This window comes from Musa acuminata, chromosome BXJ1-1 (assembly GCF_036884655.1).
Source record: "Musa acuminata AAA Group cultivar baxijiao chromosome BXJ1-1, Cavendish_Baxijiao_AAA, whole genome shotgun sequence".
Classification (NCBI taxonomy): domain Eukaryota; kingdom Viridiplantae; phylum Streptophyta; class Magnoliopsida; order Zingiberales; family Musaceae; genus Musa; species Musa acuminata.
In genome coordinates this window covers 7,463,503-7,474,061 of record NC_088327.1, presented here as the reverse complement: position 1 = coordinate 7,474,061, position 10,559 = coordinate 7,463,503, and the positions used below count along the sequence as shown (strand labels likewise).

Below are 10,559 nucleotides of genomic sequence, written 5' to 3'. Positions count from 1 at the left end.
GCTAAATTCTCTTTTTTTATACTTTAAATGTATTCAAATTAAATTTAATCATCTGATCTCTAAATGTATATCATACAAAAATTCGAAACACAAACCAAAAACTTAATAAGTAGATTGTGGTGCTCTTCTCTTAATTCATCATTTCATATACATAAATATTTCGAACACACTGACATCATACATAGTTCATTTTCAATTTGCATATAGCATAAAAATTAAAGTCTTCGGTTATTCAGCACCCCAACATCGCTCGCAAAGTTCACAAATCGTGGAGTTAACACCTTCCAATGGAAGAGGTTGTTTCCAAATGAATATAGGCCACGAATAGAATTCCGAAATGGCAAACCAGTAATCATACGTATCCTTCTCAACCACAAACATATATAAATAGCAAGTGATTGTTACCTTGGTTGTCAAAAATTGCTTAAACTATATGTACTTGTTGATTACATGGGAAGAATCCTCTTGCATGCCCTCACTATAAATGATTTCTTAATTCAAACTATTGACATGCACACACAAGCGCTGATTCAGAGAACACATCGATCGAGGAGAAGACTTTTGATAATGGGATTAGAATTAAGTATTATTGTGATTGGCTTGCTATTCTTCATCTTAAGTGGTGCGAGGGTAGCCATGGCTGACGGTGTTTACAATGTGAAGGATTATGGAGCAGCAGGAGATGGCAAAACCGATAACACAAAGGTAGCTTTTCATGTTTAGTATAGGTTTTCACTACAACCAATAGTTTTTGTCGTAGTTCCTATGAATTTAAAAATCTTCATGAACTTGAATTACATAAAGTTTTAGCGGGACAGAGGAGAAACATAAGAAACTTCTTGTATTTTCATCATGACATCTCCGTACTTACGGTTGTAACAATTATGGACATGGTAGGCTTTTGAAACGGCATGGAGTGCGGCATGCGCGGCACAAGGGAAGGCAACGATAGTGATCCCAGAGAGAGCATACCTGCTCGGTCCAACAATCTTCAAAGGGCCATGCAAAGGCATAATGGTGATGCAAGTGAAAGGGCAGCTACTGGCATCCACCCATCTCGAAGCTTACAATCAATATTGGCTCCATTTCCAGTACATTAATGGATTGGTTATCTCAGGTGGTGGAAGATTCAACGGACAAGGAGCTTCTGCATGGCCTTACAACCAATGCAAAAAGACAAATGATTGCAAACCCTTACCCATGGTATGGTAGCCATGTCTTCCTTGCTCTAACCATGCAGATATTAACACTACTTCGTTCTTACTTTGAATTGCACTGACAATCGTTACAATGCTACCGTATAGAACTTGGTGTTCAGTTTCGTCACGAACGCAACCATCAAAAGCATTTCTTCTATCGACAGCAAGTTCTTCCACATTCATGTCTTTGAATCAAGAAACATTATCTTTGATTCCATCAAGATCAGTGCTCCTCAAGATAGCCCCAACACCGATGGCATTCACATCGCCGACTCGACCAATATCCAGGTTGCCAATTCGGTCATCGGCACCGGTGATGACTGCATCTCCATCGGCCCGGGCTGCACCAATTTGACCATCTTTAAGGTGTTATGCGGCCCAGGCCATGGCATCAGCGTCGGTAGTCTCGGCAAAAATGCTGGTGAGAAAGATGTAATCGGGCTGAACGTGAGTAACTGCAATCTTACCGGTACAACAAATGGATTGAGGATCAAGACATTTCAATCTTCTCCATCTAGGTTGAAGGCCACTGATTTCGTCTTTGAACACATCATCATGAATAATGTCTATAACCCCATCATCATAAATCAGAATTATTGCCCATCTGCTAACTGTCCCAAAAAGGTATGCCTCATTGCTTCTACTACAGCTAAATATATCATCATAGTCTTGAAATTTGAGCATCCTTCCTCTCTCCATGTAGGATCCTTCTCTAGTTAAGATCAAGAATATCAAGTACAGAAATATCGTGGGGACCTTTCTCTCGCCAGTAGCTTATAATCTAGTGTGCAGCGAGGTTGCTCCATGTGAGGGCGTGGAGCTCAGTGACATCAGCTTGAAGTACAATGGCAACGAAAAGCAACCCAAAAATGCTTCTATTTGTGTTCATGTCTATGGTAGCTCCAATGGCAATGTGAAACCTGACCCGTGCATCTGATTTCGCATTATGGGGTTGTGAGGCAAAAGTGATGAACTGTTCCACACAAGAGTTCCTATCCCTACTTTTTTCTGCTTTCTCTTTGTTACATTGAGTATATGCCTTGTATCAGAAACAAAAAAAGAAATAAAGAAATTGTCCACATGCAAAATGACATCCCATGTTTATAACATGGATATCTCATGTTAGTTTCATATTTTTCTGAAAAATATACATTAAATTTTAGTGACATTGTAATTACAAAGTATAGTCATTAATATTACCGAGTTGTTATTCGATTAAGCCCTAGGTCACTAGTTGAAACGTTGTGTCAACAAGTCAGACTTCATGTTTAATTATGAAAATACTTTAAAACATGTAAATAATTTAAAATTTATTTAAAAAATCTAAAATATCACAATTAATAAAAAATAAAAAAAACTTTAACAAATAGAAACAAAACTTCAATCACATAAATTTTGATAAAAATAATCTTGTCAACTTATACTATAAACATAAACCTTTATGCGCATTTAGTAACACATGATAATATATAAAATATTTTAAATTAAATTTAAAATTCCAATGATTGAGCATGAATATCGACATAGATATAACTTACCTACATGACGGTAGTTGGAATAATACTTCAATAAGAAGGATACAATAATAAGAAGAGACGATAACAAGAAAATTACCTTAAAAAACAGATGACCTTACAAATATGATAATACTTAGAATAATACTTAGTATTGAAGATATATTCTATTAGAGAATCATTTTTATGTAAGAAATCAACTCAAATGTAAAAAACTCTTGATTTAGGATATTTTTTAAAATTCTAGTCCTTTCACAAAAAAAGAATTCTATATTGTACTAAAGATTAATTAATTTTGATATTTTATCATGTTGATATAGTTACATAATTGTTGAATTACCATTATATGAAAGGAATAAAAATATGGGAAATATGACAAGAAAACTTGTCTTGATAAAGAGAATGACTGGATTAAAGAAAAACAAAAGTAAACATGAATTATTTGAAGAAGGAGATTAGATAGAGCACATAAGATTTTTGGTTAATTAATTTTGACATTCCGTATTTAATTTGATCTTACATGATATTATGTAATTAATTTAATTATAGATTAAAAAAATGGTCTTACATTGAAGGTGACATAGGAAAAGTAAAACAATAAAAAGAGAGACAAATATAGAATATACGAAGGATATTTGGTTTTGTATTTAATTATAATTAGAATTTTAAATTTTCATATGGATTTGTGCTATCAGAAAGTTCTACGAAAAAAGGTTTGAGAACTATATTTTTTTATCGAATATTTGTAATAAAAAATAAGTATATATGATTTCGTCAGGTTGATTTATAAAAGTAACAACATATCTATTTTCAATCAATGTATATGCGTGCAATTTGTAGTTGTATATAGTATACACAATTATTTGTTAGTTTATAAAATATTTTATCATTTAAAAAATATAAAATTATATATAATTTTGTAACCATAAATAAATAATTATTCACATTTAGCGAATGAAAATATTTTAATTTTGTAGTGTTATTCGGTTTTAGTCTTTATTTTAACATTGCATTCGTTCAAATATAATAAAAAATCTATATTATTAGTTTTAATTGTTATATGATTTTGTTAGATTTAATATGATAATAAACAATCGTTCCAACTTTATGTTCTCTGGAATGTGAGCTTCTAAGATAACGTATAAAACATATCAAATTAGACATCGATTCAATCCACTATTCCATTTGTCCCTAATGGTTTAAATTTTAACCTAACGGACATTTCATCCATGTCTACCGGTTGTTGCTATTTATCTAAATTCAATCAAACCCATAACCTCATTAGCTAAATTCTCTTTTTTTATACTTTAAATGTATTCAAATTAAATTTAATCATCTGATCTCTAAATGTATATCATACAAAAATTCGAAACACAAACCAAAAACGTAATAAGTAGATTGTGGTGCTCTTCTCTTAATTCATCATTTCATATACATAAATATTTCGAACACACTGACATCATACATAGTTCATTTTCAATTTGCATATAGCATAAAAATTAAAGTCTTCGGTTATTCAGCACCCCAACATCGCTCGCAAAGTTCACAAATCGTGGAGTTAACACCTTCCAATGGAAGAGGTTGTTTCCAAATGAATATAGGCCACGAATAGAATTCCGAAATGGCAAACCAGTAATCATACGTATCCTTCTCAACCACAAACATATATAAATAGCAAGTGATTGTTACCTTGGTTGTCAAAAATTGCTTAAACTATATGTACTTGTTGATTACATGGGAAGAATCCTCTTGCATGCCCTCACTATAAATGATTTCTTAATTCAAACTATTGACATGCACACACAAGCGCTGATTCAGAGAACACATCGATCGAGGAGAAGACTTTTGATAATGGGATTAGAATTAAGTATTATTGTGATTGGCTTGCTATTCTTCATCTTAAGTGGTGCGAGGGTAGCCATGGCTGACGGTGTTTACAATGTGAAGGATTATGGAGCAGCAGGAGATGGCAAAACCGATAACACAAAGGTAGCTTTTCATGTTTAGTATAGGTTTTCACTACAACCAATAGTTTTTGTCGTAGTTCCTATGAATTTAAAAATCTTCATGAACTTGAATTACATAAAGTTTTAGCGGGACAGAGGAGAAACATAAGAAACTTCTTGTATTTTCATCATGACATCTCCGTACTTACGGTTGTAACAATTATGGACATGGTAGGCTTTTGAAACGGCATGGAGTGCGGCATGCGCGGCACAAGGGAAGGCAACGATAGTGATCCCAGAGAGAGCATACCTGCTCGGTCCAACAATCTTCAAAGGGCCATGCAAAGGCATAATGGTGATGCAAGTGAAAGGGCAGCTACTGGCATCCACCCATCTCGAAGCTTACAATCAATATTGGCTCCATTTCCAGTACATTAATGGATTGGTTATCTCAGGTGGTGGAAGATTCAACGGACAAGGAGCTTCTGCATGGCCTTACAACCAATGCAAAAAGACAAATGATTGCAAACCCTTACCCATGGTATGGTAGCCATGTCTTCCTTGCTCTAACCATGCAGATATTAACACTACTTCGTTCTTACTTTGAATTGCACTGACAATCGTTACAATGCTACCGTATAGAACTTGGTGTTCAGTTTCGTCACGAACGCAACCATCAAAAGCATTTCTTCTATCGACAGCAAGTTCTTCCACATTCATGTCTTTGAATCAAGAAACATTATCTTTGATTCCATCAAGATCAGTGCTCCTCAAGATAGCCCCAACACCGATGGCATTCACATCGCCGACTCGACCAATATCCAGGTTGCCAATTCGGTCATCGGCACCGGTGATGACTGCATCTCCATCGGCCCGGGCTGCACCAATTTGACCATCTTTAAGGTGTTATGCGGCCCAGGCCATGGCATCAGCGTCGGTAGTCTCGGCAAAAATGCTGGTGAGAAAGATGTAATCGGGCTGAACGTGAGTAACTGCAATCTTACCGGTACAACAAATGGATTGAGGATCAAGACATTTCAATCTTCTCCATCTAGGTTGAAGGCCACTGATTTCGTCTTTGAACACATCATCATGAATAATGTCTATAACCCCATCATCATAAATCAGAATTATTGCCCATCTGCTAACTGTCCCAAAAAGGTATGCCTCATTGCTTCTACTACAGCTAAATATATCATCATAGTCTTGAAATTTGAGCATCCTTCCTCTCTCCATGTAGGATCCTTCTCTAGTTAAGATCAAGAATATCAAGTACAGAAATATCGTGGGGACCTTTCTCTCGCCAGTAGCTTATAATCTAGTGTGCAGCGAGGTTGCTCCATGTGAGGGCGTGGAGCTCAGTGACATCAGCTTGAAGTACAATGGCAACGAAAAGCAACCCAAAAATGCTTCTATTTGTGTTCATGTCTATGGTAGCTCCAATGGCAATGTGAAACCTGACCCGTGCATCTGATTTCGCATTATGGGGTTGTGAGGCAAAAGTGATGAACTGTTCCACACAAGAGTTCCTATCCCTACTTTTTTCTGCTTTCTCTTTGTTACATTGAGTATATGCCTTGTATCAGAAACAAAAAAAGAAATAAAGAAATTGTCCACATGCAAAATGACATCCCATGTTTATAACATGGATATCTCATGTTAGTTTCATATTTTTCTGAAAAATATACATTAAATTTTAGTGACATTGTAATTACAAAGTATAGTCATTAATATTACCGAGTTGTTATTCGATTAAGCCCTAGGTCACTAGTTGAAACGTTGTGTCAACAAGTCAGACTTCATGTTTAATTATGAAAATACTTTAAAACATGTAAATAATTTAAAATTTATTTAAAAAATCTAAAATATCACAATTAATAAAAAATAAAAAAAACTTTAACAAATAGAAACAAAACTTCAATCACATAAATTTTGATAAAAATAATCTTGTCAACTTATACTATAAACATAAACCTTTATGCGCATTTAGTAACACATGATAATATATAAAATATTTTAAATTAAATTTAAAATTCCAATGATTGAGCATGAATATCGACATAGATATAACTTACCTACATGACGGTAGTTGGAATAATACTTCAATAAGAAGGATACAATAATAAGAAGAGACGATAACAAGAAAATTACCTTAAAAAACAGATGACCTTACAAATATGATAATACTTAGAATAATACTTAGTATTGAAGATATATTCTATTAGAGAATCATTTTTATGTAAGAAATCAACTCAAATGTAAAAAACTCTTGATTTAGGATATTTTTTAAAATTCTAGTCCTTTCACAAAAAAAGAATTCTATATTGTACTAAAGATTAATTAATTTTGATATTTTATCATGTTGATATAGTTACATAATTGTTGAATTACCATTATATGAAAGGAATAAAAATATGGGAAATATGACAAGAAAACTTGTCTTGATAAAGAGAATGACTGGATTAAAGAAAAACAAAAGTAAACATGAATTATTTGAAGAAGGAGATTAGATAGAGCACATAAGATTTTTGGTTAATTAATTTTGACATTCCGTATTTAATTTGATCTTACATGATATTATGTAATTAATTTAATTATAGATTAAAAAAATGGTCTTACATTGAAGGTGACATAGGAAAAGTAAAACAATAAAAAGAGAGACAAATATAGAATATACGAAGGATATTTGGTTTTGTATTTAATTATAATTAGAATTTTAAATTTTCATATGGATTTGTGCTATCAGAAAGTTCTACGAAAAAAGGTTTGAGAACTATATTTTTTTATCGAATATTTGTAATAAAAAATAAGTATATATGATTTCGTCAGGTTGATTTATAAAAGTAACAACATATCTATTTTCAATCAATGTATATGCGTGCAATTTGTAGTTGTATATAGTATACACAATTATTTGTTAGTTTATAAAATATTTTATCATTTAAAAAATATAAAATTATATATAATTTTGTAACCATAAATAAATAATTATTCACATTTAGCGAATGAAAATATTTTAATTTTGTAGTGTTATTCGGTTTTAGTCTTTATTTTAACATTGCATTCGTTCAAATATAATAAAAAATCTATATTATTAGTTTTAATTGTTATATGATTTTGTTAGATTTAATATGATAATAAACAATCGTTCTAACTTTATGTTCTCTGGAATGTGAGCTTCTAAGATAACGTATAAAACATATCAAATTAGACATCGATTCAATCCACTATTCCATTTGTCCCTAATGGTTTAAATTTTAACCTAACGGACATTTCATCCATGTCTACCGGTTGTTGCTATTTATCTAAATTCAATCAAACCCATAACCTCATTAGCTAAATTCTCTTTTTTTATACTTTAAATGTATTCAAATTAAATTTAATCATCTGATCTCTAAATGTATATCATACAAAAATTCGAAACACAAACCAAAAACTTAATAAGTAGATTGTGGTGCTCTTCTCTTAATTCATCATTTCATATACATAAATATTTCGAACACACTGACATCATACATAGTTCATTTTCAATTTGCATATAGCATAAAAATTAAAGTCTTCGGTTATTCAGCACCCCAACATCGCTCGCAAAGTTCACAAATCGTGGAGTTAACACCTTCCAATGGAAGAGGTTGTTTCCAAATGAATATAGGCCACGAATAGAATTCCGAAATGGCAAACCAGTAATCATACGTATCCTTCTCAACCACAAACATATATAAATAGCAAGTGATTGTTACCTTGGTTGTCAAAAATTGCTTAAACCATATGTACTTGTTGATTACATGGGAAGAATCCTCTTGCATGCCCTCACTATAAATGATTTCTTAATTCAAACTATTGACATGCACACACAAGCGCTGATTCAGAGAACACATCGATCGAGGAGAAGACTTTTGATAATGGGATTAGAATTAAGTATTATTGTGATTGGCTTGCTATTCTTCATCTTAAGTGGTGCGAGGGTAGCCATGGCTGACGGTGTTTACAATGTGAAGGATTATGGAGCAGCAGGAGATGGCAAAACCGATAACACAAAGGTAGCTTTTCATGTTTAGTATAGGTTTTCACTACAACCAATAGTTTTTGTCGTAGTTCCTATGAATTTAAAAATCTTCATGAACTTGAATTACATAAAGTTTTAGCGGGACAGAGGAGAAACATAAGAAACTTCTTGTATTTTCATCATGACATCTCCGTACTTACGGTTGTAACAATTATGGACATGGTAGGCTTTTGAAACGGCATGGAGTGCGGCATGCGCGGCACAAGGGAAGGCAACGATAGTGATCCCAGAGAGAGCATACCTGCTCGGTCCAACAATCTTCAAAGGGCCATGCAAAGGCATAATGGTGATGCAAGTGAAAGGGCAGCTACTGGCATCCACCCATCTCGAAGCTTACAATCAATATTGGCTCCATTTCCAGTATATTAATGGATTGGTTATCTCAGGTGGTGGAAGATTCAACGGACAAGGAGCTTCTGCATGGCCTTACAACCAATGCAAAAAGACAAATGATTGCAAACCCTTACCCATGGTATGGTAGCCATGTCTTCCTTGCTCTAACCATGCAGATATTAACACTACTTCGTTCTTACTTTGAATTGCACTGACAATCGTTACAATGCTACCGTATAGAACTTGGTGTTCAGTTTCGTCACGAACGCAACCATCAAAAGCATTTCTTCTATCGACAGCAAGTTCTTCCACATTCATGTCTTTGAATCAAGAAACATTATCTTTGATTCCATCAAGATCAGTGCTCCTCAAGATAGCCCCAACACCGATGGCATTCACATCGCCGACTCGACCAATATCCAGGTTGCCAATTCGGTCATCGGCACCGGTGATGACTGCATCTCCATCGGCCCGGGCTGCACCAATTTGACCATCTTTAAGGTGTTATGCGGCCCAGGCCATGGCATCAGCGTCGGTAGTCTCGGCAAAAATGCTGGTGAGAAAGATGTAATCGGGCTGAACGTGAGTAACTGCAATCTTACCGGTACAACAAATGGATTGAGGATCAAGACATTTCAATCTTCTCCATCTAGGTTGAAGGCCACTGATTTCGTCTTTGAACACATCATCATGAATAATGTCTATAACCCCATCATCATAAATCAGAATTATTGCCCATCTGCTAACTGTCCCAAAAAGGTATGCCTCATTGCTTCTACTACAGCTAAATATATCATCATAGTCTTGAAATTTGAGCATCCTTCCTCTCTCCATGTAGGATCCTTCTCTAGTTAAGATCAAGAATATCAAGTACAGAAATATCGTGGGGACCTTTCTCTCGCCAGTAGCTTATAATCTAGTGTGCAGCGAGGTTGCTCCATGTGAGGGCGTGGAGCTCAGTGACATCAGCTTGAAGTACAATGGCAACGAAAAGCAACCCAAAAATGCTTCTATTTGTGTTCATGTCTATGGTAGCTCCAATGGCAATGTGAAACCTGACCCGTGCATCTGATTTCGCATTATGGGGTTGTGAGGCAAAAGTGATGAACTGTTCCACACAAGAGTTCCTATCCCTACTTTTTTCTGCTTTCTCTTTGTTACATTGAGTATATGCCTTGTATCAGAAACAAAAAAAGAAATAAAGAAATTGTCCACATGCAAAATGACATCCCATGTTTATAACATGGATATCTCATGTTAGTTTCATATTTTTCTGAAAAATATACATTAAATTTTAGTGACATTGTAATTACAAAGTATAGTCATTAATATTACCGAGTTGTTATTCGATTAAGCCCTAGGTCACTAGTTGAAACGTTGTGTCAACAAGTCAGACTTCATGTTTAATTATGAAAATACTTTAAAACATGTAAATAATTTAAAATTTATTTAAAAAATCTAAAATATCACAATTAATAAAAAATAAAAAAAACTTTAACAA

At 34.0% G+C, this 10,559-nt stretch overlaps 3 protein-coding genes across 3 annotated transcripts; all 3 read left to right on the top strand.

Annotated features, from left to right (window-relative positions):
- Window positions 1–636: 636 nt before the first annotated feature.
- On the top strand, window positions 637–2,136 carry LOC135601973 (polygalacturonase-like). The gene is made up of 4 exons (XM_065094259.1): window positions 637–705; window positions 1,118–1,203; window positions 1,319–1,823; window positions 1,903–2,136. The coding sequence occupies exons 1-4, from the start codon at window positions 637–639 to the stop codon at window positions 2,134–2,136; spliced, it is 894 nt and encodes a 297-aa protein (XP_064950331.1).
- A 2,497-nt stretch (window positions 2,137–4,633) lies between these two features.
- Window positions 4,634–6,133, top strand: LOC135600426 (polygalacturonase-like). The gene is made up of 4 exons (XM_065094163.1): window positions 4,634–4,702; window positions 5,115–5,200; window positions 5,316–5,820; window positions 5,900–6,133. Exons 1-4 carry the CDS (start codon window positions 4,634–4,636, stop codon window positions 6,131–6,133), a joined length of 894 nt encoding a protein of 297 aa, XP_064950235.1.
- Window positions 6,134–8,630: 2,497 nt separating this feature from the next.
- LOC135599112 (polygalacturonase-like) lies at window positions 8,631–10,130 on the top strand. Its single transcript, XM_065094075.1, has 4 exons — window positions 8,631–8,699; window positions 9,112–9,197; window positions 9,313–9,817; window positions 9,897–10,130. The coding sequence occupies exons 1-4, from the start codon at window positions 8,631–8,633 to the stop codon at window positions 10,128–10,130; spliced, it is 894 nt and encodes a 297-aa protein (XP_064950147.1).
- The last annotated feature ends 429 nt before the right edge of the window (window positions 10,131–10,559 follow it).